Consider the following 27,710-nt stretch of genomic DNA (forward strand, 5'->3'; position numbering starts at 1 on the left):
CCTGTCTGCACAATCGATGTCAGACAAATAGGCTACTCAAGTAAGACTAAAGGAGCATAAAATACAATGACACATTGAGGGTTACTGGAAAAATTACATGCAGACAAGAACTCCCTGTATGAAAACAAAAGTCCCTGTTTAAAAAAACATCCAGCTCACCAGAAGAATATGATTCTGAATACATCTCTTAAAAAATGATTTCCTCTTTATAGTTTTCAAGACTGAGGATATTTTCCTTACGGAGAACATTTCAAGTGACACAGGAAGTGGGTGTAACAAAGTAGCGCAGTCGTTGCCGTGGCAACAGGACTTGTGACACAGGAAGTTTGTGTCGCTTGTTGGGAAGATAAATGATGTTTTGAATGAACTAAACGTGGCGCTAAAAACGATTTATTGAGCAAATGAGATTGCGTTTAACTTTCAGATCTGCATGTTATTCCTCGTAGCGCTGCTGAAACAGACTTCTTCTTCGGGTCTAACCGCAGTCTGTGCTCTTCACTTGTTACTGATCCTGTCGGCGGATGGATCCGGAGCGGACTGAGGGCAAAGTGATGAAGTCTCAGAAACACAGCAACGTCAGAACGCATAACAAGGACAGATATGCGTGTCTTACTCCTATGGTAAACACCACCTTATCTAACCTCAGGGTCTGTTAAAAGGACCACTTATTTCCAGATTTAGAGTGAACTTCCTCACGGTTGTAAAAGATTGAATAAGGTTTTAATGCTTTAAAATGAATCTATTTCTATGACATTTTTGCAGGTCAACAGTTGCATACTGCACTTTACAAATGACAAACCAACAGTGCCAGAAAGAGCCCAGAGGAAGGTGAGCTGGGATGTAAAGAACATATTTAAAGACAAAGTCTCTTTGTGTGGTTAATTTTTCTTGATAAATCTCATGTACTGTTCGCAGACTGACTCTCAAGATCTTGTAAAAGGAGTAAGCATGAATACAACCCAAACATCGAATCATTCAAACCCTGAGCCAGGTAAACCTATAAGCTGGTTCACACACTCACTCAGCACTCTATTCATGTATGTCTTAAAAATGTAAATAATCCAAGGTTTCCACTGTTTCTTTCACTATAACTCTCTGCAGAAAACACGATATATGCACATAGACAAGAAGGACTTATCCAGACATCTTCTGTCCCATCACTTGCCTACGAGTCGATAGATTCTTCGGCACATATCCCAGTGCCACTTTTGGGTGGTGCTAAAAGTGGTTTTGATGCAGATTCACATGCTGCACAAGAAACTAGGTACAAAGGGTCAGGGAGACCAGCCCACAGTGCAAGTGCCAAATACTACTCTACTACTTTAAATCTTCCCAAGGCAGCAGGTAAACAGCAACATCATCCGTCAGTTAATGCGAGATTAGGAAGCTGTTTTTAGTGTCTGTGATATTTTCTTAATTGTGTTTTATTTAAATTTCAGATGGCTCTTGGGGATGTAAATACAGCACAGTCCCTGAATATCCTTTCACTCAGTTGCCATGTGAGCATTATGAATCCAGTTTCCAAAGAATTGACTTGGACAGGTACAACCAATTTCTTAATGTTTTAAACATAGTGGAATTTTAATGTTTTGATTAAATCTACATTTTATATTGAAGCTGTACATGCAGTGTACTGTGAACTTTCCGAGGACACCATGCTTGCTTTATGAACCCAGTATAGGCTGTAATAGTATCTGCAGTACAGTAACGTTATAGTGCTCTCATGTGAAATTGTAGATGCTTCAGATTGCCACCAGGGAGCAGCAAAGTCCCTTAAAATACAAACCCCTTTTCCCCAAAGACTTTACTGTCAAGAATATTTCACTAGTGACAGAGCAGAGTCAATTCATGTGTGTAGGGAAATGATAAGCAGTTATTTTCATAACAGGATTACACAGTTTAAGGTAGAATAACATTGTTATGTAATAAAAAATTAAGTACTGAACAATGATTGAAATTGAGCTGAATAGGGTTTTATTTTTCCAGGCGCCGTCTTGAGATGTGTCCCCACCTGGGTGATATGGATGGTCTACAGTTTCTCAACCTTCAGCATAATCTAATCACAACTATCCAGCATCTTTCACATCTGCAAAAGCTAGTTTTCCTTAACATGTATGACAATCACATCACTGAAATGACTGGCATCGAAGCTCTGAGCTCTCTGAGGATCCTGATGTTGGGGAAAAACAGGTTAGTAGTAATCATTAGATTAACAAAAAATTAAAAATAGATTTGTCTGAATTGCCTTTGTTTCAAAGACGACATCAGTGCTTTCAGCAGGTCCAGTGTCATTCTTCAACCATGAGTCTGGAGCTTCATTTTGTTTTGAAATGTCAGCTAGAAGAACATTAACGTCACAAATCACTGTAAATACAGACACATTCTTTCTTCAAGAGTATCTATTACCATAGATTGATGTAGGTTTCTATATAAAGACGCTCTCACCTGTTTATCCTAAGTTTGATTTGAACTCCACTGACTTAAACTTACTCCTGCACAACGCTGTTCAGTTTCACAAACAGTATGTTGTCATATTATATTCTTAATGGCCAGTGGCAAATCCACTTTCCTCTGCGTGCTGCCTTAACCCAGGTTAAATGTCCCATTTCATCTCACTTTGTCATTTATATATTTGTTTTTGTTTATTTTTCAGAATTTTTAAGATATGCTGTCTGGAAAACCTGTCCAAGTTAAACATCCTGGATTTGCATGACAATCAGGTATTTTATCTTCACTATCCTCCCAGTGCTAGGAGTGTGTTTAGTCTGGTACAGTTATGTAGTTGCCAACACTGCAACTGGAGCTCACTGTCTTTAACTGGAAGGTTCAGTAGACTCACTGAACACTGTAGCTAACTCCTGATTTGTGAGATGCAGTTCTCTTTATTTTAGAGTCAAACAGACACGACAGCAGTAGGCCATGCGTGAACATTCCTGAGTGATGATATTTCTTCACCCATAGTTATAGTCCAACAGCCTTTCAAATTGACTTTAGGTATCATTACTAGGATGTCTAGTTGTTGCTCTTTTATGCACTGTGTTTAAAACAGTGTTAGGTATACATAGATAATGCCCTGCACTCTTATATTGGCTGATTTTTCAGGGTTTTTGGTTGTCAGGAATAATGCTGGAGATATGATCGTCCTTTCCCCTGCATACCTCCGTTTTTAGTTACTAAACTTTAGCATTTGTTTTAGTTCCCACCACTGTTTGAGCGTGAGGAATAGAAAACCATCAGAACCCACAAGCTTTTGTCAAGGGTCTACTCCCACATCAGTGTCCTCAGTGACCCCAGAATAATTTATTCAACAGGCATAACTCGATGTTTTCAGCGCTAGACATTGTTTTGAGCTGTAGCACATAATGCTGTTTTACAATTAATTTGGGTCAAAATCTGTTATTCCCTCTGTTGGTTTAGTCCCCCCATTAGAGCGTGGCTCTCTGATATTTAAAGCCTGAGAAAACAAATGATGTAAGAGTCACTGGTGAGGATTTTAACAGCTCCTGGAAAAGGAAGATAAAATAGAAAGGCTTCCCTTAGTCGAATTAGTGTTTTGCCAGCATGCCGCCCACATCTCTCCTTAGAGAGGGTCTACATAGGCCAGCTTAGACTCCCCCTCTCTCTGATGTTGGCTGCACTTTCCATGAGAAGGCGGCCCAATTACTATTCAATGACTTCTACAGTATTATGTTATTTTTTCCTCCTGGAGTAGTCTCTGTTGCCTCAAACTCTGACTTCATGTTGTGTTTGCAAGCTACACATTCAATGTTATAAAGTGACAACTGAATGTAGAATAAATCAATGTTGTGCCTTCCGTGTTCCCCATCGCATTCAGAGGAAGCAGGCGTCCACAATGGAGTGGATGACGAATGCATTACTCCAAACAAAAAAAAGCTGCTTTTCCTAAACTGGCTTCTAACCGTTTTGTACACCTGAAAAACTAGTCAATCATGTGTTTTAATGTTTCCCACTCCCACCAGAGATGTGTCCTAAATGTAACGTGAACCTCTCTACTATGATAATACTGGAGGGTAAAGTGAGGGCAGTCAGTAATGTTAAGAGTCGTGGTTATTCTGATGTGTCAGGTTGTTGTTAAAGTCACTGTTGGCTGTAGGATACCAGCTGCTTGCACTGTTTTTTTTCTGTGTGCATGTTTAAACCACACGCCGTACGTCACTCTCGTCCTCCAGCAGGAAGGCTCACTTCCCTTCAAACCTCTCTTTTTACCATTATGTTGATCTGTAAGACGTAAGTTTACAGTGAGTTGAATGATTCTTTTCAGTAGAGTGGAAGATAACTCACTCTGACCGAGTGTTGGAGTCACAATGTGACCTGACATTTGATGTGCGTTCTCACAGAGGACAGTGGAGAATGCCCCACAGCGTCTGTAAGACACAGACAGAGTATAGGAGAGTAAGAACCTATTGGTTCATCTCTTGTCCACGGTAGAAAGAATCCTTTTTATGAAGTGTGACCACATCTATCATGTGTGTTAAGCACAGTTTACTGTGAAGCTGGGACAGAGAGATCCCATGTAGGAGCAGGCTTTGCTTTCGTTTTGTCATACTGATACAACAACACAAGCTTATTTGTGTTTGTGTCATTTTCTCTCACCACTAATGGCCATTGAAATTAAGATGAAGAGTTCTGCATTGTTTAAAAGGAACGTGTTTGAACCTGATGTGACTGTTGTATCTCCTCTTGATTCATGTTCCTCTCAAGACAAGAACAAGCCTCAAGGCCCTCAGATAATGTGACCTTTGAAGGTTGTTTCTTCCTATTTGGCACTGTGGCTTTTTTGCTGATTATTGTTTATTGAGAATGAATCCGTTTTGCATCCACTGGCTGCTCTACTGGACATTTTCCTTTTTGACACAACCTCTAACCTGTTATGTACCATCGGTCCGGTCAGTGTGTGATGATTGTGTGTTGACATGAGAGTCCAAAATATTAAAGTCCAACAAGATGATCTAAATGTGTTCAACGTATGTACACATGTTGTTGTGGGTGGATGCACTCAGATTGTGAGTGAACGCATCCACCTGTAAATGCACACTTACTGTGATTACTGTTTTGTTATTTACAAGCATCACTCCCACAATCATGTAAATGCATTCTCTCTCTCTCTCTCTCTCTCTCTCTCTGTCTCTCTCTCTCTCTCTCTCTCTCTCTCTCTCTCTTTCTCTCTTTCTCTCTCTCTCTCCCATAAAGCAACGGTGAAAACAAACAAAAGTAGAATAAAGATGCATAAACCAATAAATATCATAATTAAATATGTTGAATAAACACAGAATGCATTCATTTACACATTTACCGCATGTGTAGATTTGTTTCGCACATTAACCCTAGAAACATTAACCCGATTAGAAAATGCTCAAATTGATAGTGAGTCTGTCGTTTAGCAGATTCGAGGAGGTAATTGTTCCCAACAGAAAGCAGGATGCTTATGTTGGTGAGTCACAAGTCAGCACATGAGCAACGTGGAAGAATAAGGCATTAAAACTCATGCAACCCGCCAAAGTCATTCTATTTGGATATCTCAGGGTCTGTGCTCTGGACTCCTAAGATTAGGGTTTATCCTTTGAAAAGTATGAAGGTCAAAGGCCAGAAAAGGCGGGTGTTCATTTGTTTTTAAATTTTCTCAGTAAATCATTAAGGGAAATCATGAGCCAACCCTTGTTAATGGGGGAGTACAGTAGTCATATTCCTTCAAACATGAGCTGCACTGATCATTACGTTTTGTATTGTGACAGAATCTTTGAACCTCTGCTACCCATTGAACCCTATCCTCCATGTACAGTGTGCTCTTTCGGGGGCAAACACATCACTGTCAGGGTAACAGCCATCAGGAATTCCTCTGAAGTATTTAAAGTGTAATAATGATGGGGGCCCCTAAGTATCCTATCCCAGTGAGGAGAGGAGACGACTGGGTATCATTTCACCAACGACTGACCCTCAACTATTTGTTTGTTATGATTTGGGAGGTGAAACAGGGGTCACTGCTCGATGTGACTGGATGCACATCAGTCATTCAAGATATTCAGTGTTAAATTCAGATAAAACAGAAGAGTTTGATTGTCAAAGTATTCTAATTATTTAATATTTAGCAGAAAGTTTACCCTTTTGCACCCCTAAAACATTTAGCTGTGTGTAGCCTGATATAATCTTACATACATGTGACCCATGCAGGAATCTTTAAGAACATCGATGTGAATGTGAGAGAGATGTAGTGTTATATCTTGCTTCCCTTTGTGTGTTCAATTTATAATGTGATTATCCAGATTCCTGTCTCATGTCTTCTGTGCTTTCATTCAGATCTCCAGGATAGAAAACCTATCTCATCTAAACGAGCTGCAAGTCTTGAACCTGGCGGGAAACAACATCTCCAGAGTGGAGAACCTGCTGGGTCTGAACAGATTGACTGAACTCAACCTGCGCCACAACGGCATCTCTCTGGTGGTGAGGGGCCTCGTTCCTGTTTAAGTGTTCCTTTAAAGAAATGTCTTTGCTGCATGTTCACCTTTCTGCTTCACGTTAAGATAAAGAAACAAACTGTTCACGGTGAACACAACCTTTACCAGGACAGAAGTTTGTTTTCCCTTTCATTCATCATACGTTACTTTGATGTGAGAAGAAATTAGATAGTAGTTGCAAGTAAGTTTTAGCGCTTTAATTAGCATTTTTTATTTGCAACTTTTGATCTGATAAAGTTCCCTGTCTGGTCCATGACTGTAAACACTGCAGCTGTATTACAGATGGTCTTCAGCTTAGGTGATACATTCCTCAGTTTGATGAAAAACTAAACACACGTTAACCCTAGCAAATGTTCCTCATGGGATAAAGAAGGTGATTGCCAGCTTCATCTTTCATCTTCATGTCAATCCTTTGGACCAGGTCTTGTGAATACATACTGTTTCCTTTCTTATGGGATCTCATTTAACAGTTTTTACTGTCACAAAATAACAAACAGAAATTACATCAATACACTCTCTGTCAGACAGTCTGTGGTGTTACCCAGGGAGAGGTAGCTTATTATTCACAACCTCCCACCAACTTTGTGTTTCAGTGAAAGAGAAATTTGATATTCTAAACACGCAGATTCCCTCGCCTTGGTTTCTATACTTTTAATCTGATAAACAGAACAGTGCATGCCAAAACAGGCCCCTTCATTTGTATGCAAATCCCCAAAGCCTTTTCCTACTTCTTGGGGTAGAAAATAACGTAATCCAACATTGTTTTTGTAAAAAAAAAAAAGAACACACAAAAAACTCTTCTTGTCACTCATCAAGTCTTCTGCCTGCAAGTTCTGATCCTGAGCCACTTCCTGTGGTAATTATCGGATGTTGGGTTTTATTTGATACGCAGGAGAGGAAAAATGCCACCCCTCAGCAGATTCTACACTCTCTGTCATTAGTGGTGTTTGCTGCCAAGTGCTTTTATCACACTCAAAGTAAATAACCATCCTCAAGGTGTCCAGCTTTCCCCTTTTATTCAAGAAGACTGAAATTGTGGACTGGAAGAGGGACGTACTGTATATAATAAAGATTTTTAAGACTTATATTTTAGATTCAGGCATTTCATAAATTAGATTAAATCCTTATATATTAAAAGTGCATTAGTTATCTTAAAGGAAATTATTTGGGAAATAGTCATTCTTAGTTTCAGTGTGGTGGACATATAAAGACAGTAAGTATGTACATACTTAGGTTGTAAATTGACTAAATAATAAATGGCTTGTAAAGTATAGAGGTTTTCTAGTCTTCTGACTACTCAAAGCGCTTTCATATGTCAGGTGACACCCACACATTGACACCCATTCACACACTGATCACAGACACTGCTATGTAAGGTGACCATCAGAAGAAACTAATCCCATACACATTCACACTCAGCTGACGAAGCAGCATGAGCGACTCGGGGTTAGGTTACCAGGGAAACATCGGACATAAATCATAAGGAAGGCAGGACATGTGGCTACTGGAGCTGGGGATCGAACCCCCCGACAAGAGAAGACCGACTCTACCAACTGAGTCAGAGCGTCCACACAAGTGTAATCTGTTCTCCAATTCTCAATAAACTCTGGTGAAGTCTATTTGCACACTCTAAATCAATTATACTTAATAAAGTGACAGTTCCTTCACAGCTACAACAATAATAACTGATTATTATGACTAGATTATTATGATTTTGTTGTTGTGTTCTGCTGTTTACTTATGCATCTAAGGTGGGTCTTTCCATTGAGTAGGTAACTGTGGCAGTAAGTGATGTATTTTACATTTTGGCAGAGGGAACAGTGATTTGTTTGGAAGAAATCTAAAGTCAACATTTGCACTGATTAAACAGACCAAGCAAAAAAGAATCACCCAGAGGCAGAGTTTTTCCAATGTGCTTTTCTTCTTGTGGGGTCACTAGTGAGCTGGTTCTTTGTTAGATCTGCTATGGATTAGTTTGTGTGTTGGGTTCATAAATTCATCACATCGAGTGTTCAACCTTTTGCAACCCACGTATGACAGATAAGGGATGTCTCTGTGAGAGGAGTTCAAAAACAACACACTAGTGAACAACATGTAACATCAGTTTGCAGTCTCAATGTGTCCACCCACATAATGAACTGTATCTGCAATTATTGCACACAATACCTGAGGCCAGATGCATGCCAGGCAGGCTTACCGCTCAGATTTAGCTATTCAAAGAGTAACCGCAAAACAACAACAGCTTCTAATCTTTGACACCCCCTCAGCATCCACATGTACCTGTGTGTTTATTTGCTCAGATTTTGTGCTCGTTTGTGTGTGTGTGTGTGTGTGTGTGTGTGTGTGTTTGTGCATGAAACTGAGATAGCTGTGATGAGAGGTAGTGCTGTTTCTGTGGAAAAATGTCTCTGCCAGAGAGTGTGAAAGAAGAAGACACGCAAACTGTCAGTAATAGAAGGGTGGAGCCAGGACAGAGGTGAAGACATAAATACACACACACACACACACACACACACACACACACACACACACACAGCCACAAAGCTATAACCAACCCCACAACAAATCCTGTCAGCCCATTGGTTCTGATCAATCTGGTTTTAGAAAAAGATCTCACATTGGTTGCTGATTGTTATGCAGCACATCAGCTCAGTGATGACATCATTGTGTCTGAGACAGGGCTGCTATATTTAGTCTCAGACAGCGTGCAGTGGCTGCTGCTTCACCAGTATCCATAGACAGAGGCTGTGGGGTTGTGTAGGAGGGTCATCTTAAGCTAGCACTGGTTAGCATGACTTGCACTTTTTAAGAAATAGAAAAAGAAAACACATCTATATTGCTGAAGTGCACCGTATGCAGTAACAGAAATCTGAATACATTCCTCATTAAAATGAAAGTAATATATTCACTTAATACGTACCAGATCCTAATGTCACAAGATTCAGAATGATCTCCCCTCATAGCAGAAATAACAAGCTGTCTTACAACCAAGGTACCCTTTTAGCAGTCATCACTCTTCAGCATTACTCTCTTAGTCTAATTTTGGTGTCTGGAAATGGTGGTTATTAATGACAGTTTTGTTGCGTCCTTAAGTATCGACCTCACTTTATAACCCATATGTTCACAAAAAGTGTTAAATTTGCAATGATCCTAATCTACACTGGACAACCAAATGTTATGTCACAGTATTGACAAAAGGAAGTGTGGAGTATCGGTCATTGTCTGTTAGACATGTAGGCTACAGTATGAATCCCACGACTCATTAGATGACAATTGAATACTGTGTTCATAATTTCAATCGAGGTTCACATGTTCAATCATTTATTAAATAATATTAAATTCACGAATTCTGCATCCAGAAGTGTTACACAACACTTACAAACAGACACAGCTCTGTGTGTTATTGCTGCTGATGTTGCACACTGTACTACAGTGAGGAGTTTGGCTGTGGGAATGGATGAAAGAAGAATGACTAAGTGTGTACTATATTTATCTGCTTGTGTGGACAGGGTGTGTGGGACTGTTCAGAGTCTGAGCTGCAGCTTTTGTACTTTTTCTCTGCAGAGGAGCTAGCATAGCCTGGTCTCTCCTTTGAATGGAAACTGGCAACAGTCTTGGAGGAGGCTGTGAGGCGGTGGCTGCAACATGGGCGGATGCTGACGCAGCTCATTCAGACTGCTGCTGGGAGTGTCCTATTTGCTGTCGGCATGTATAGCATTGACCATCTGCACACACGCAAGCACACAGAGCACATTTTTACAGACAGTACCAACTGATTAGCTGAAGTCATTATTGGTTGTGATGGTGCTTACGTCCCTCTTTATCATCTTCACTTTGCCAGCAAGCCAGCTGCGGTTCCTCCCCTCCTCCTCCCTCCCTCTCACTAAACTCTGCATTGATCCTTCCTGATGAAGATTTTTTTTCCCCATCCAAGTCAGTTTTCATTGAATTAATCGTAGCTATTATTCTTGCTTGAGGAGTTACAGTGTCTCATTGCTCAGAGAGTGCATCTGGATGTATATCTGTTTGAGTTAGCTTCCTGCAGCAGGGATCTCTGCATTAGCGCAGCACACACACACTCTCTCCCCTCCCCCTCTTGTCTCACTCTCTCTCGCTTGCTCTATTGAGCCCCTCCTCTCCATGTGCAGACAAGGCAGCATGCTAGTATATGTGTGTGTGTGCATGCGCAGGGTGGATGGGGATGCTGTATGCTGAGGCTGAGAGCTGCAAGGTGACTGAGGGAATGGATAGGGATACAGGGCTCTAACAGCAGTGATGATGCAGTGCCCTCTTCCTGAGCACCCTCTCCTCTTCACATCCCTTCATCTCTCTCTCTTCCCTCTCCCTCTTTCTCTTTCTAGACTGAGGTGGACCGCCTGCCCTGCTTGCAGCGCCTCTTTCTCGGCTGCAACAACATCACCAGGTAAGAGCTCATACCGCTTAACTCCCTCCTCCCCACATAGCAGGGACAAGGATAGCTGCAGGACATCTCCATGTCCTCTCCCTTGGCTCTTGGGATGGGTCCAGCTCACAAGCTGCAGGCAGAATATACACAAATATGCACAGCCACAGACAGACACACACAGGTGTGGTGGGCTGGTTCTGTAACCTAGAAAAGAACAACCAGGATGTGTCCTTAAGTAATTAGCATGTTGTCGAGGGGGGCCAATAAATTAAATTTATTCACACAGCAGAGATAAAAACTGACTTCCGTGTAAAGTAAAACCAGATTTGTAGTTGAATTTAATTGGGAGCAGCATCTGTAGGTGAAAGTGTGTCGTCAGTGTTATGTTGCTTAGTGCAAATGTTGTCCAGCTTAACGCACTGTTCCCAGTATCTCTCATTGTTTTTCCTCTGCTTCTCCCTCTCTTAGTCAGCATCAAGATTACAGAGAGTTAGCTAGTTGAGGCAGCACACTCTTCTCGCTGAATGAGGCGGCTTTACACATGCTTTGTGTCTGCCTGGAGGAGGGGCCTGTGTGTAGGATACAGGGTGGGCCTGTGTTCGTTAGCCTGCTTTACAGTCACCTTGTGATGTGATAGATCTGACCTGACACCCAGAGCCAGCCCTGTTCTAGTGTCTGTGGGATTCTGTGTCAGTCCCTGACACTTTCATAGAGAATCCTTAAAAAGTCATTTCAACCAAATAATAACTTTTAATTGTTAAACGTTGTATTGAATTATCCATGATACTTATTTTAAGTAACTACTGAACTATGTTGTGGTTATTCAACTACAGTATTTCTTTATACATATATACATATATATTTTTTTATAGCGTACTCTGAGATAAAAACGTCTCTTTTGAACGTTCACTCACCATATCGTTGTTTTAACCTGATGTGTGTAACTTTTGTAGCTGTTAGTGCTGAGAGGAGAACAGTTGAGCTCTGTTGCTATGTTGAGGGGCAGAACACACTTTCCATCAGGGTGCAGTCTGTTGGCTCTGGGGAGGATGTTGGAGCAAAAACAAAAACCTAGTAATGTCTCAAATGTTTGTATATTTTTGCATATCCTGTCAGAATAATGAATCTGAAGCGAGGCAGATTGTAGCATTAGATGGATGTTGAAGTTCTACAGTTTAAAACCACACAGCTCTCTCCCAGCATACAACTACTTTGTTATTGGACCTTGGACAACACACTTGGACAGTTGTTGGTCTTCTTCTCACTGCTGTCACTGTTATTAAATGGTTTCCTCACAGCAACAATACCCAGGAGGGTAGTTTTCAAAGGGATTGTGAATGCACAGTTATGCAAAATGCATGAGATGTGGTCAAGCACCAATGATGAACTCTGGAGTTGCTTCTCATTATCATTGTGAAAATCTCCCCTTTTCATTATTAGTCGCTTCTAATTGTCTCTCTTAAAAACACAAAAATGCCTGAGGGTACTAGTTACATCATTGATCTCAGAATTTTATTAACTCAGTATTTTTTTTACCATTTCCTGACTAACCTTTAATGTGAAATGTTGACATGCACAAGCTGAACTTTCTTTAATAGTACACCAGAGGTTCATCTCGTGACCTTAATCTGCATACAGTAACCTCTGGCTTGGATCAGACACAGTGCAGAGAGGGAGGTTCATCTTCAGTTCCAGGCAAATGATTCATAAAGGTTATTATCACAAATTAGTCATGATAAAACCCCCTTGTTGAAATAACATGACTGGGCTCTTTCATGTCTCCCTTTGCCACTGGGTGGTATGAATACAGTAGACAATCTTTCTCTCATCATTAGCATGAGTCATCTCATGCTACCAGTTTTCCTGCTAATTCACCAGTTGGTCACGTTTTGTGTATTTTGTTTGAACATCCAACAATTTTTGATTAACCAGGTGACTTAGGTTTCTGTATGAGTTTACTCATCTTTTCTCTATGATTGTAAAACTGCCGGCGTATATTGTATTGAAAATAAGCATGTGTGGCTGTAATGCTCGATTTAACTGCAGTTCTTCCTCCCTGTGTCTAGTTTTGATCAGCTAGCCTGTCTCGGAGAGTCACGCTCCCTTTCTGAACTCACCCTGGATGGGAATCCTGTAGCCCTGGAGACATGGTACAAGCAGGCCGTCCTGCGCTGTGTGCTTCACCTGAGACAGCTGGACATGAAGCGCATCACGGTATGACCAAACTGTTAAACTGCATCTGTTTGTGTGGTTCACAAGAGAAAACTGGTCACTGGACAAATCCTGCACATCAGAACTGACTCTGAGCTTCCCTTACTTTTAGTTCATCGTCCTTTGAGATGTTCTTTCATTATTTCTTTACATTAAAGACATTTACTCACATGTTCACAAGGGGAGACCATCATATGTTAGCTACCAGTAACACCGAGCTATGTGGCTCATTGAACATGTTAATAAGCATAGGAAGTACTCGTGTAGAGGTTTGACATTAAAGCCTGCGTAGTATATTAAGCTTATAGCACTCAGCACATGACACACTACATGTTGATTCCATAACATCTTGTGCCGCTCAACAAAAACTTGATTATTTTTAAAACGAGTACAAAGTTATGGTGAACCCATGTATGCTTTCTCCTGTTCACTTTCAATGTGACGAATCCAAAGTTAGTCTTTGTGAGCTGTTGTTGTTTATGGTTGTTTAATGATTAAACTGTGAGCTAAGAATTCCCAATACCAAACATTTAAAGCCATGCCAACAAAACAATAATTATCCTTAAGATGAAGTCATCGAATTACTATAGCATGCCAGCAAAATGCTGCAGTGAAATATCAGCGTCCTTTTAAAGGCTGTCAAGCAGGAGCACCCAGGTCTGAGCTTGTACTTTCAAGGAATCTGTAAGTACCACACACCTTGCCCTCAAAACATACTGCTACTACTTAAAAAAAAAGAAAGAAAGAAAAAGAAACGTGTAGCTCCATTTTCAACTTTTTTCATGTTTTCACTTGAATTTCAAAGCATACATGGTCTTTAACTGGTTTTGCAAGTTTCATGCTCTGCTACTGTCAGTATTGAATTTCTCATTACCAGGAGGTTTAATTTTAGCAGGACACATTATAACAGTGTCAGTTTAGGACTGACGTTTCCTTTTATTTAAACAGTGGGGTGATGTTGATGGGAGTGGACTTCATAGTCTCTGAAGATAAAGATTTTCGCTCCAAGTGATCTGGAAAATTTGCCCCCAGTGCTTAATGATGTCAGCAGAAGGGAGATCAGATTATCTGAGATACTGTCTATGCCTGGCAGGTTGTTCATTATCTATGAATGAGATGAATTTTAATACTGCAAATGAGATTAAAAGCTACTGTTTGTAAAAGTACAGTATCGATTATATGGGTGAAAGGGAAAGTTCAGAAACATACACACACAACAGGCTGGACATGTCTCTTACTATAGGTACAACATCCATCCATCAATCTTTATTTGTTTAGTGCCAATTCATAACAAATGTTATTTTAAGACACTCTACAAAAAGGGCAGGTCTAGACTCTACTCTTGTTTGTATTATTTACAAAGAACCAACATTAATCCATCATGAGCACAGCACTCAGCAACATTTAGCAAAGTTAAAGGGACGAGGAAAAACCTTTGTGATACCTCGAAGAGAACCGGCTGCATGGTGAACCGCCATCTGCTGTGAATATGTTGGGCTTGACACACTGTGCAGTGTGCAGTATACATGTATTGGATACAATGAGGTCAATGTATGTACCCATTATTTCAGCTACACTTTTTGTGTTTGATGAGCTGATGTCAGACTGGATTGTTTTGTTTTTTTAATCTCAGTGAAGGAAACGAAAGGAGTAAATGTAGAACTATTTAAAAAACAAATGGAGTCAAAAGCTGTGTTCAGACTGCTGTTCTAACAGTTGATTAACAGTCCTTGACTTAAAACAAACATTTATACTCTGTAATATTATAAAGAATATACGGAACAATAATTAGATTTTCCACATATTCAGATACAGGTTTTAATTTTTTGTATGAAACATTACATTTTATTGTTGGCTGAAACAACAGCCGACTAACCCTTCCTATAATTGTATGAGGGCCAAACAAAGACTTTGTTTATGCTGAGAAATAGCAGCCTTTGCAATCATTACAATATTAATCCCTTTCACAGAACAGCAAACACACTTTGGTCATTTTTCCCATCGTCATGTTTTTTTCTTCTCATATAATTAGTTTATAATAGTGACATGCAGGCCTGGCATCTTAAAGTGTCTCCACTCGGTGACATCACTGTCTCGACTCCAGTGAAATTAGCATTTGCCTCTATTGATCAAACTGAAGCATCGACTCTGCTACTCCGTCACAGACAGCTGCACTAAATATTCCCAGCTCTCAGCTGCCACACTCAGATTTTGTTGGCAGCATTGCATTCTGGGAGTTTTGGCTTTCCCAAACAGCTGGGCATAGTTGATCCGGGACTGAAAATCAGACAGATAATCCTGTGATGCAGCCGGCTGGTGTGAGAATCTCTCCCATCCTCCACAATGGTCCACTTCTGGGGTAGAGGACAGTCTCCCTGGCGGCATCTTTTGTGGTTCCCCGTCTCTCTTGAATAATTCAGAACCCATGAATGGAGCGACACCCTGATTGCACTAGCTCTCTCTTTCAGGACGAGGAGCGGCGCATGGCTGGTGTACAGGCTCGAAAAGAAGAGGAGAAGAAGAAGGAGAATCACAAGCAGACAATTCATAAGGTACCACTCCGTCTGATTTGTTTCTCTTGTCTTTACAGTTTAGATGTAAAATACACGACGGCATGCGTCTCAAAGAGGAGATAAACAAGTTTTCTGTGAACCATTCGATGCCTTTTTCATACTTTTAAATGATCCTGTTACTTATTCGTGGTAAGAGGGAGATGGCAGAAGTTGAAAGTACTGACGTGTGAGGTATTTTGCCAGCTGAATGTTCTCCTGTAAATCCAGTGCATGTTAGAGTATAGACAATACAACAGGCCATGATTATTGTGTTATCTATTGTGGTTGTTAATAGATTGTTTTCCCATCCTTTTTTTGTCTCTATTTTATTCATTATTTATCCATTGTTATTTATCTACTATGTGTATTGTGATGTTTGAAGCTGGGTTTTAGTGGACCATTAATGACACTTTTTTTGGATACTACTTAACTTATCAAATGTTAAGATACACAGCAGCATGGTACAATACAGCTACTCTTAGGAAACATATCTAACTTATGGGAGAGGCCATTTGTTCACAGCTGTATTGTCTTTTTAAATCCAATATTTCTTTGAATCGTCAACCATGTTTTATCTTACACATGAAGCTGTTCTTCAGAGTCTGTGTATGTGAGTACGCTGTGCTGCAGTGGTTACTCATGTTGAGAGATGGTCTCTGTGCTGTACCATTGTCTCTCCGTAACCTGACTCTTGCTAATCCCTGGTGTTGTATATTGAATACACAGCCAACTTAGAGCGAAGGATTCAATATGAATTGATACTGACTCAGCCATGCATCAGGGAGTGGCACATTCCTAACCAAGTGTATCGAAACTACAGCTTTCTCCAGGACAGAACAAGTGAATGAAAGCAGAGCAGCATGAATCTTCTCTCTCGCAGGGGGGGGGGGGGGGGGGGGGGGGGCTTCACTTTAATGCTTTCTGGGCAAACTGCACGTAAAGCAACACAGGCATATACAAGATTAAATTTAAACTTAGGGCTGGATGATTTTTGCCAAAAGCAAATAAATGCCTTATAGTTTCTTGTACAACATATATCAGGGACAAGTAAGGTGGAAGGTTTTAGTTTGCCTTCAATTACAGTATGTTATGATAGACAGATAGGTCCATGCCCTCTGAATGCTACTCAAGAGAACTGTCACTTGAAACCATCTCTGTCCTTTGTGTATGTGTGTGTGTGTGTGTGATGTGATCATCCAGGAGAAGCGGCGTCTGGCTATCCGTAATGCAGCACAGCAGTGGGAGGGGGTTCGGACCTGTCTGGAGCTGCCACCAACAAATGGAGCTAAGGAAGAAGTCAGTCCGGAGAACAGCCCCGCCCACTGCCCAGCCCAGACCAATGGCCTAACACAGGAGCCTTCTCCAGAAGAACCCAGGTACACAACAACAACAGAAGAAGACTAGGTCACTTATCAATGCTAAAAGAGTTCACTGGCTGGAACAATAATCAGTGCTTGGCTGAAAATGTGCTTCTGTTGGGTCTGAAGTGTATAGTGCTCCCAGTACTGTAACACGTGTTTGTGTGGTTTGATTCTGCTTAAATGAACACATTAGAGTCAATTGTAAAACACAAAGTACACTCAGGCACCTGTAGGACTCAGTTTAAATAACCACACTGATCTTAAGGCCTTCTTGTTTGTAGACTGCACTGCATGTCTGGCTAACATATATCTCAACAACTATTAGATGGATACAAATGCTTTTATGAAACATTCATGGTGCCCAAATGATAAAGCCTCCTGGCTTTAGAAATCCACCTTTTTTTTTACGGAGGTAGTATTAGTTGGATGAGGTTGTTTTTTTTTACCGTGAAACTTCCATAGGATAAATTGTAACATCTTCACTTGTCCTAAGTACTTCCTGTCCTGTTGTTTTAGGGTAAATTTTAGCAGGTTAACATGGTAACCTGAGGCTGTGTTAGCAAGGCAGTAAATTATGTTGCTCAGATTTTAATTTATAGTCATGATAATCTATCTTACACCTGGTATAGATTGATAGGACTTGATATACAGTAGTTAGCGAGTTTTCTCCCCTGACAGTTAAAATGTGTTTTCTGTTGTGTTTTTTTTCTCCTTCTTAAATCAGACGGGTAAGCCCAGGTTCAGGACCAGAGCGACCATTGGGGGGAACGGAGAACAGACTCCGCACCAACAGCCGTCCAAACAGCCCACGAGATTCGAAGTAAGAGGAACGTGCATGTTGGCGTACACCCACCCTGCCAAATACATACAGTATGCATTAAGAGCAGAAAGAGCAGCTGCCTTGAGTTCTGTTGGGCTCCATGATGACTTAAAGACTGACGGAGTAAAGGATCAGTTACCACAAAAACACGCAGCTTTAGCCATATTCACCGTGTTGACAAATGACAGACACTCAGGGATACGTACACATGTTGTGTTGTGATTATCTTGCACTATGATCAGGACACTACTGAGAAAGAGTTAGTGCTGCTTGCTACTATCATATCTTCCGTCTTAATGACGTTTTTTTGTGACATATTATAGATTTTCTTTTTATATGTTATGTTAATATCATGGCCCTGACTATCCTGTGTCTTTGTCCAGTTTTGCTGTTTTAACTCTTGCACATGTGGTTTTATAATATGTTTTTTGAACTGAACTGTGTACAGGGTTTGATATAGGGCACAACCTTTTTGCAGGGTTTATTGCTCGAAGAAGTGCAGGCTGTTATGTTGGGTACTGTGTTTGCTGCACTCTCTTTAGCATCAGTTCCTCTTTATCTTGTGGATTTTTCAAGCAAGTTGTTGTGTTTGGAGATGAATGGCCTAAAGATATGTAATCTAAATCAACAGTCAGTCTAATGCCAGCTGATATGCTGTCTTACACAGGTTGCCCAGGTCTGAATGAGTTATGAGGGGGAGGCTGAGATGAAAGTTGGGGGCTGTGTCAAGGACTATTATTACATGTTTTACAGAAGGCTTCACCCTCCTGCTTCAGGATATGAAAAAGGTCCCAGAGTACATCCCACTATGGCAATGGCTTTCCTTGACTGGTTCTATTATAACTTCAGTCATGTGGTTTAACAGGTTATGTCCATGAGCAGGACTCACGCGATTCTCCGATGAGCTGAGTGTTGTTTTACTTCTTCTTGTATTAAATAACAGAATGACAACGGCCTTTACAAACCTGGCTCCACCAGAGACTTGAAAAAAGAAAGATTTTGACACAAGATAAAATAAAAGCCTGACTGAGAAATGAAGGCAGAAAAATAATCCATAATATCCCAGATTATCTTTTATAATCACTTGGAACCAAAATATCCATAAAAAATAATAGAGCGGATAGCCGAGTGATTATTTTGCGAGCCCCATGTCGCAGCGGCTGTATGTTCGAATCCGACCGCCACCCTTTGCTGCATGTCATGGCCCACTCTCTCCTACCGACATTTCCTTTCTCTCTTTAGCTGTTCTACCCAATAAAGGCCAAAAAATCCCCCCCAAAAAACAGAATAGAAATTTAAATAATATCTGATCATACAATTTTATAATATTACAATTCTTTTTTCCCCTTAAACTCTCATTTAGTAATATTGATGTAAACTTTTACTCTCCACCTCTGCGAGATGGGAAATGTATGTAAACATTTTTGGAATTCTGAAAATTACAACTTTTAAGAATTGCAAATGACAGGGAAATGGAAAGAACAAAAACATCATTTCCATACTAAAAAAAACTTTTTTAATCAATCACTATGAATCCAAATAGTTATATGTGCAAAAAAACCCAACAACAACACACCCTCAAAATATATTTATATGAAATGAAAGAGGAGCACGAGGCCATCGCTAGCTGTCGTTAGCAGCACCAGTTCAGAGTTCCTACCAAACATTATGAGACAAAAGCTTGGTTCAATGTAAAAGTGTTACAGTGGCAAAGGCCCATTTTTATTTCTTTGCGAACAATGTATGATTTATTTCCTGTTGGAGAGAGGAGCAGCGATAAGTGACAGCAGTAGTTATTTCTAAAATATCCAGTATTGAGTTTTGGTAGCCTGTTTGCTTTACTCAGCACCCAACAAGCCTATCATCTGCACTGCTTAGTGCCACTTGAACCATTTGTTTTCACTTTTTGACAGAGTGACATGATATATTGCTCTCTTGATATGACAGCATAGAGAGCAATGTTTCATACGTGTCACTTCCACACAGTATTTAGGCAACTGGAGACATGTCTGTGTTTATGTATACACGATACAGTATATGGTACAAGCCAATGAAGCCATGTCTTTGGGGGGGATTATGTTCTTGAGAGATGACAGATGTCCTTTTTAAAACTCCTGTAGGATTAAGTGAGATAGCTCTAATTGAATTAGATTCAGAGTCTAATAAGCCAGAGCAGGATCCATGTAACTGTGACAGATTTCTTCTTCCCCGCCTTGTACCCTTCTTCACTATGTGTTAGTGGCTGGGTTCAAGTCAGAGGGGATTCAGGGCCACCTGGCTGCCTTTCAGCTGTGATTACAGGGGAACAGTGAGTGGCACCGTACAGACGGTGTGGATGGCACACTTCCAGGAGTTGAGCAGCACTAATTCTTACCATTACTTATCGACATGTTACTCTTCACCTCTTTCACCGACTCCTTCTGATTTGCTGCCTTTGGCAGAGGAGCAGCATATTCTGACCCCTCCCCATCTATAGCTGAGAAGTCCGATGTTTCTGTCAACGCGTGCTCACATCAGAACTAAGCAGGACTTTATACGTTTAGTATTTTTACCACCAGACCTATTATTTATACTTTTTTACTGAATGTTCTTTCTATTAAGTACTTATTGAAATATGTGGAAGAGGAAGTCATGTGTTTGTGTACCTTCTTTTTGTAGCTGTGCACAATACAAGGGAGATGTTACTCTCGAGAGCCCTCGTCATATCTCTCACTGTTTAAAATTGAGAAGATGAGTGGACCTGTGTTTTTGAAGGTCTTTGTATTTATGTTTTTTATGTGTATTACTGTCATTGTAATCTTTCTATGCGTTCAGATTTTTAGTCGACAGCAGTTGTGACTCTGCCAAAGCGATCGCAAACAATCTCCCTTTACTATCCCTTGATGTTTGACGGAGACTTGCTTTCATTCAGGGACCTTAAGTGAGGTATCATGTTATGTATTGTGCCGAGATACAAGTATGATTGTGGGGGTTAATCCCTCATAGTCAGCGATTAATCCTGTTGTTGTTTTTGTTTGCTATGTATTGTTCAGCTGTTGTTCTCCCAAAAGGTATCAAAACCAACTGAAGTGATTAAAACTGACTGAACTTAAAGGCTAACTACGGCCTCAAAGAAGCCTTTGAGTAATGACACAGTGAACATTTGAATGCACACAATCATGCACAACTTGAAGTACACTATATTTCCTGAGGCACATGACCATTCGCCCGTCTTTTACACAAAGCTAACGTTTAGAAAAACAGTCAGCCACATTAGCTTGAAAGGGATCTGTTCTAAACACAGCAGGTTGCTCTGATCAGCAGCATGTTACTACGATGCAACTTCTCTGGAGTGTGTGATGTAGAAAATGAAAAGAAAACGAAATGACCCCCTCCCTCCAGTTCACTGAATAGTTAGTAGAGAAAACGTTCCCTTCTGCCTTGATCAGAGAGGAGGCTCAGCTCCTGGGGGATCAGTCTGCAACAAAGACGGCCAAAGCTTCAGTTACTGTTCAGCTTCATTTTGTATGTACCTCTCTGTCTGCTGTATGCCTGTTGTCCCCTTTCATCTCCTTTGCTTCTTCTATCCCTCAACACTCACTTTCTAAAAATGGGTCTCAACAAGAATCTTGGATTTAAGTCCTGCAATCAAAAGGATTAGTCTTCAAACCCTTTTGGCGCTCTGTTGCAGCGAGATTGGTGGGGTGTGAAATATGAATAGGGATGATTAGCTGTTGGCGGGCTGAATCCAAATTGGTCAGTGTTGAGTAGCGGGCAGCCAGTAGCCATCTGATTCGCTGTTATGCGGACATTTCTCGGATTCTTGGCTGAAGCAGAGGACATGAGCTCGAACAGTCAGGGAGATAAGGTCTCCTTGAGATTCCCTCAGATTCCCCAGTCTCACGACTCTCTTATCCAGTAAGGGCACTTCTACTGCAAAGCAATTAGACAAGACAAACAGAACATTGACTGGACTTCTCATGTTCTGCTCTGTTGTTGGGTTTACTGTTTTTTAGCACAATGACTGCTTTTTTTATACAAATTCAACCTCAGCACTTTTGGCTCAAAGTGTGTCTTCAGGTTTCACAAGGCAACAAATTCTGTGCATTCAGCATATAAAGACTGTTTTTGTCCGTGTGCTTCTTCAGGCTGGTGGAGCCAGGCAGCGGCAGTGTTCAGAGCTTGTCCCTCTCTGACAGTCACCTGGCGGAGCTGGATGGAGACACTCTGCGTTTGTTCGGACTGGGAGCCCTGGAGGCCCTGGAGAGGGGCTGGGGAGTCCAGACCGCTGGAGCTGTCACTGTCATAACCTTTCGTTACATCAACTTTGACGCCATTGTACAAACACTGCCGAGAACCAGGGTGAAGTTCCCCAATCTGTCGGTAAGGTCAAAAGCCACATACCAAAATGAACCATGGGATGATATTAACATACGTTTCTTCAAGAAGAGACAAACACAGATGGGGTTATGGTTAACGCTTAGCATCATCCACAAACAAAGTGCAATGACACTACACAAAGAGAAACTATTTTGTTTATGTCACCAAGAGTAGGGATGTAAAGAATAATCGTGAGGCAGTTAAAAATCGATCCAAAGGTGTCAAGATTTGTGATCAGCAGGTGTTGTCATGACAGTGGAAGTATTTTGGCTTCCCAAGACAAAAAAATGAAAAACAAAAACTGAGTGCAAATATTAGAACAAGAACGAGAACTTCAGAAAAACCAAGACCAACATGATGCAGCAATTAAACAACAGAACAATGAGAAGCTCCGATCACCTCCAGATTCTCTTAAAATAAATTGTTGGAGAATCGTATTGTGATCTCAGTATCGTGAGTCATATTGTGAGTCGAGTGAATCGTTACATCCCGAACCAAGAGACACTCCAATATGATCTGACTTAGGGAGAGAAAGGTGGCAGGTGTACAGTTGTGTTGGCTCCCACCCTCCTTTATTGTCAGTACTGTGAAAAAAAAACTTATTTTAAAGGTAAATAAAATACTGCATTAGCAGTAAATGGGTTTGGTGACTAAACTAAATCTTGGTCTAACAATACATGATGCACCTTTCTCTACTTTCACCTCAACTGGCCTCTTCACTTGTATTTCTGCTCTTGGCATCAGATCAGGAAATGATTATTTGATCTTCACTTAATGAATGACTATTTGCTCTCATAGCCATAGTACAGTACAGGCCTTGTTCATAAAGTACCTCACAATTTCAAAGTTTCTATGTTTTCAAACTGATAAAAAAAAACAACCCGTATCTAATCTTACAGATACTCTGTGTTTGTATAGTTCTAAAAACTAATAACATTTTCTGCAGCATTTGATCTTCTTGGAAACCAACATCAGCCGGCTGCCACAGTTGGCTGCCCTGGCTCAGGTGAGGCGTCTGGACCAGCTGACAATCCACCCAGAGGGCAACCCAGTGGTCAGTCTGGCTCTGTGGCGCTCCTTCATCATCTACCGCCTCAACCACTTCAATCTACAGAGGATCAATGGCCAGGAGGTGAGGACCAGCTTGCTTTTAATGCAGTCCGTCTTCTGCCTGAAGGTGCCTCTTCTGCCCCCTCGTCAAAACATGAATGTAGTAACCTAACCAGTAACAATTTTAACTTCTTCTGATGAGGTATCAAGTCAGATTGTTATTTGGTGCAAACAATATATCGTTTGTTAAATAGGACATCTAGAAGTGAAGGAAAGTTCAATACTTTAGTACCTTTGACTGAGACTTTAACCTGCTGATTGGCCAGTCCAGAACATTTAAAAGACTTGAAATAACATGTAATACCTTGTTTATTTGGACAACATGGTAAAGTCTTCTTTTTAAGATGACCACCAGAAGGATTTTTTTTAAGTCCACTATTCTTTAAATGATGGTACTGTACTGTGTTTTCGAGAACGGTTTCCCTCAGAATGTTGCCCATAATGTTTTCCTTTTTTTCCCCCAAGGTTATAACTCTCAGGTTTAAGTTCTTGTTCATTTGTCTCCCTTAGGTGACCATGAACGATGTGATCGCTGCGGAGCGTGTTTTTGGTACACTGGGTCACATAGCAGCCACCGAAACGCCCCGCTGCCGTCTCCTTTTGCTGCTCGAGGAGTCCAGGTGATAGCTTGATCTCAAACACAAGCCAACATTCACAGTTTGATGACAGCTGTGTTTCTGTCCTGGCCAGTCTGTGCTGTTCCTTTAAATATGTCAAGAATGTGTGGATTCTTAAATGTGTATATGAGTTACAGCTTACAGCTTATGAGTGTGTACTGTAGGCTACTGTACTTGTATGTGCATGCCTGTGCGCTGTGTTTTTGCGTGTGTATATTTTTAGATGTGTGTGTTCACATTTGTGTGAGACAGTGAGATGAAGCCTGGCACCAAGGAGCCAGGGAGTTAGACAGCCAGTCTCAGGGTAAGGGTGGGTACTTGGCTCTTTGACACAAACATTCCTCTCTTTTCTCAGCAGAAAGCTCTTGAGTTCTGTCACTTTTAGTTGATGAACAACATCTACGCAAAAAGAAGCCAAATTCTGCCAACACACACAGCAATAAATCTTATGAAGCCAGTGTCCCCTCTGTGTTCTTGTTGATTGAGGGAAGGCTCAGTTGTGAAAGTTTACAAGCAAAGCTGCACACAGTTACTGTTCCTTTAAAGGTTTGAAATGTGCCCAGTGAATTCATCTCACTTGTTCTTCCTAATCGTAGCACATGAAGCCTCATTTTTAGTGGACAGAAGAGAAATTGAGGACTATATTTCATCAGGTGTGTGCATATTTAAGAGAACATCAAATAAAATCTCTGTTACACAGGAAATGCGATTAACCGCCCGAGTGTCCTCTGTCGCCCTTTTTGTGAGGATTTTTTCAATGAACTGTTGGCTATTTGACTCTTAGTTGCATTTACTTTCTTTCAAGATCGACTTTTTCCATAGGATGCTGTAGAGGCTGTGTTTTTGATTAAAACGTGTCCTTTAACTTCATTATATAAAGATATGTTATTCAAAAGTTGATGCAAAAAGAAAGAAAGGCCTGAAGCATTGATTTGTATCTGACAAAAATATGTTGATTTGCACTTTGGCTGTGATTGCTTTCCCATCCTGTGTGCAGTCGGACTGTTTGACCGAGTTGGAATAAGTTTCAATATGATATCATATTCTATATTTCTCTCAATGGATTTTTGCACTCAATTACACAAATGGAATTTATTTCAAACCTAGCACAGTGACACACACACACACACTCATTTCCTTAAACTTGTCTTACCTTGTTAGTCAGCGTGATGTGTGGCTGATTCACGAAGTAATTCTCTAAGAAATTCTATTTGGCATACACAGACAAACTCAAACCCACTTAACAAACTCTGTTATCCAATGTGGAATGTTTGCCTGCAGCTTCATCTCGAAATAATGTTTCATCCTGGCACTGACCTGAGGGACATGTCGGTGCAGTGATGTTAGACACCAGATTTTATACTAGATAGCAACATTGGAAGAAGTTTAAATCACTTTTAAAGTCATGTACTTATTTTGTAAATGTGCACATCAATGCAGCTGCGAGATAGAAGTGAAATGTCTCTGACTGACATTACTGACTGTGCTCTATCACTCTAATCTGATTTGTGAAGTTTTGTGTTTCTCGAAAACTTTTATGATAGTTCTACTGAATCCAGCGATACAGTACACTCGATGGAAGGAACGTGAACACACATTTCTAATATGTTTTTGTTTGTCTAACTTTCTGGCATTTGTTCGCTCACAGTGTCTGTGTGTATCTTCACTTTGTATCTCATTCCCTCTCTTCTCCCTAAAGGAAACGCCAGCTGCAGTTCTTATTGGAAGGGCGCGGCAGGCGGGCAGGGCTCAGTCCGGAGGAGCTGCGAGACAATGGGAAGCTCCTGGGAGAAGGTCTGAGCAGAGCGCTGTTTAACTACCCAAGCAGAGACTGCAGTGCAGAGAGCCCTGAGGTCAGCTCCATGTCGTTTCTTTAACGTTGAAATGAGATTGATTGACAGCTCAGTCAAACCCACTGAGCCACTAAAGACATGTTGAATTCCACATTGCATGTACTTTTACAAAGAAACTTTGACTAAATTAGATGGTAAACAAAACATTGAACGTTTTAAAATGTGCTATCATGTAAGTGCATTCAAACGCATGTATACATACAGTATATTATATATTCCATGTTCCATCCACTCTGTCTAACCGATTTTTGTGTGTTGAGCGTGCTCGTGTTACAAGAGTAACTATGTGGGCTGCTGCCATCACAGATATTTCAACACTATCATCTGATGGTTTTACGACAATGTGTTGTGCTCAACAGTATATTCTAACTATTGAAATAAGTTCGACTACAACAGCCTTGATTTTTCCAGGAGGGCCTCCGGTGACACATTTTCAATATTAGAACTTTAGAGTGAACGTGGGTCCATGGTTCAACATCCGTTTTCCATCTGGTTCATGAAGAACTTGTCGAAGTTACTTATATTTTGCCTTTCATGCATTCTCTGGTAAAATCAACATCATTTGAGATTTTCTGACTTTTGGGAGGGATTTAAACTTATAATAAGAAGTAATGCCTCATATAAAAGGGTAAAATATATTCAGTCACTGTCATGTAGCTGGTAAGTCATGTTTGATCATTAAGCAAAATAAACTTGTACTGACCTTGTACTTTGGGGCTTAAAAACCACATCAGTGGACCTGACATCATCTTGTTTTACTCACAGGAGGGGAGTGTGGAGTCGTCGGAGCGTTCTGCCACGGTAGAGCAGTACCTCCAGGAGTTGGTCCAAAGGGCATCAGACACCTATCTGAAAGGTGAGGCTCTGCACAAGCTCTGGCCCTCCATGTTTGCAGAGATGGTGAGGGACTGTGTGTTGGACATGAAAGACCGAGCCGCCTTCCGCCAAGCCAGCCTTGCAAAGATCTCTGAGACCAAGTGAAGAGGACCACTGAGGAACCCCCCCCCCCCCCACCCCAACACACACGCACACAGACACACACACACACACACACACACACACACACACTAACACGCACAGCTCTTCTGATGCCATGTCAAACTCCATCTTTAACATCACTGAGCGACACTGTTACTGACTGTCAGTTAATACAATCTTTGGAAACTGAAGGATGTATTTCCCAAGTGTGGGAATCCTTTTCTTAGCATGTACGTAGACTGTTTTAAAGTCTGAAGAAATGAGTTAATTGAATGTACATGTTCACTGATGACACACTGTTTGATTCTTCAGTGCTTGGAGCAGTAAAATACTTGAAGAAGGTCAAAGGGACTATTTGACTCAGTGCATTGTGGTCCCTACCGAGCATCCGCTGCACTTCTGAATGAGCCCTCTCTACCATTACTATCATCAGCTGAAAATGACCTGTGTCTCTTTTGTTGAGACTAGAATGATTTTTCTGTCTTAAATCTTCTTTCATGCAGCACTCTCACACAATGTCTTCTTTTTGCATAAAAAGGACAAGTAAGGACAAGGACCTTTGTTTTGTTTACCACTGATTTTCTGTATGATTCTTAGAATTAAAGGTTATGTATTAACACCCAGTTTGTGTACAAGGTTCGTGTGATTATTTCTTCCCTCAAACATTGAGTCTAGGTCTAGAAATCAAGTCAAATGAAGTGAATCAGTTATCCAGGCAATAACAGAAATCACAATCTCTGCAGGATGAAATCTCTGGAATCAGAGCCCAATAGGCATGTTTTTGTTGGCATCAAATCAGTGTTGATCAGTTGTTTACTTATAGATGCGAGTGCATGTAAGCCACCTCTGCACTGTGTTAACACTCCAAGTCATCTTCCCTGGTTCCTCTCACAAAGTTTAAAATTAATTATCAACTTGCATAATCAACAACTCAGATCGATGGTCCGCCTTGAGGCTTGCTGTGTGTATTT

At 40.8% G+C, this 27,710-nt stretch overlaps 1 protein-coding gene across 2 annotated transcripts; it reads left to right on the forward strand.

The window, feature by feature from the left end:
* Positions 1–280: 280 nt before the first annotated feature.
* lrrc49 (leucine rich repeat containing 49) lies at positions 281–27,362 on the forward strand. Of its 2 annotated transcripts, none has more exons than XM_079340417.1 (18): positions 281–620; positions 763–828; positions 916–991; positions 1,102–1,344; positions 1,440–1,542; positions 1,987–2,190; positions 2,654–2,720; positions 6,316–6,459; positions 10,835–10,896; positions 12,945–13,092; positions 15,558–15,641; positions 16,842–17,017; positions 17,727–17,822; positions 21,950–22,184; positions 23,128–23,313; positions 23,802–23,911; positions 25,608–25,761; positions 26,527–27,362. In XM_079340417.1, the coding sequence occupies exons 1-18, from the start codon at positions 522–524 to the stop codon at positions 26,740–26,742; spliced, it is 2,469 nt and encodes an 822-aa protein (XP_079196543.1). In that variant the 5' UTR covers positions 281–521; the 3' UTR covers positions 26,743–27,362. The 2 variants fall into 2 exon arrangements, with proteins under 2 accessions (XP_079196543.1, XP_079196544.1); XM_079340418.1 differs by lacking the exon at positions 26,527–27,362 and adding an exon at positions 24,161–24,212 and having other exon boundaries at positions 25,608–25,681.
* Positions 27,363–27,710: the final 348 nt, after the last annotated feature.

This window comes from Symphodus melops (genome assembly GCF_947650265.1).
Source record: "Symphodus melops genome assembly, chromosome: 3".
Classification (NCBI taxonomy): domain Eukaryota; kingdom Metazoa; phylum Chordata; class Actinopteri; order Labriformes; family Labridae; genus Symphodus; species Symphodus melops.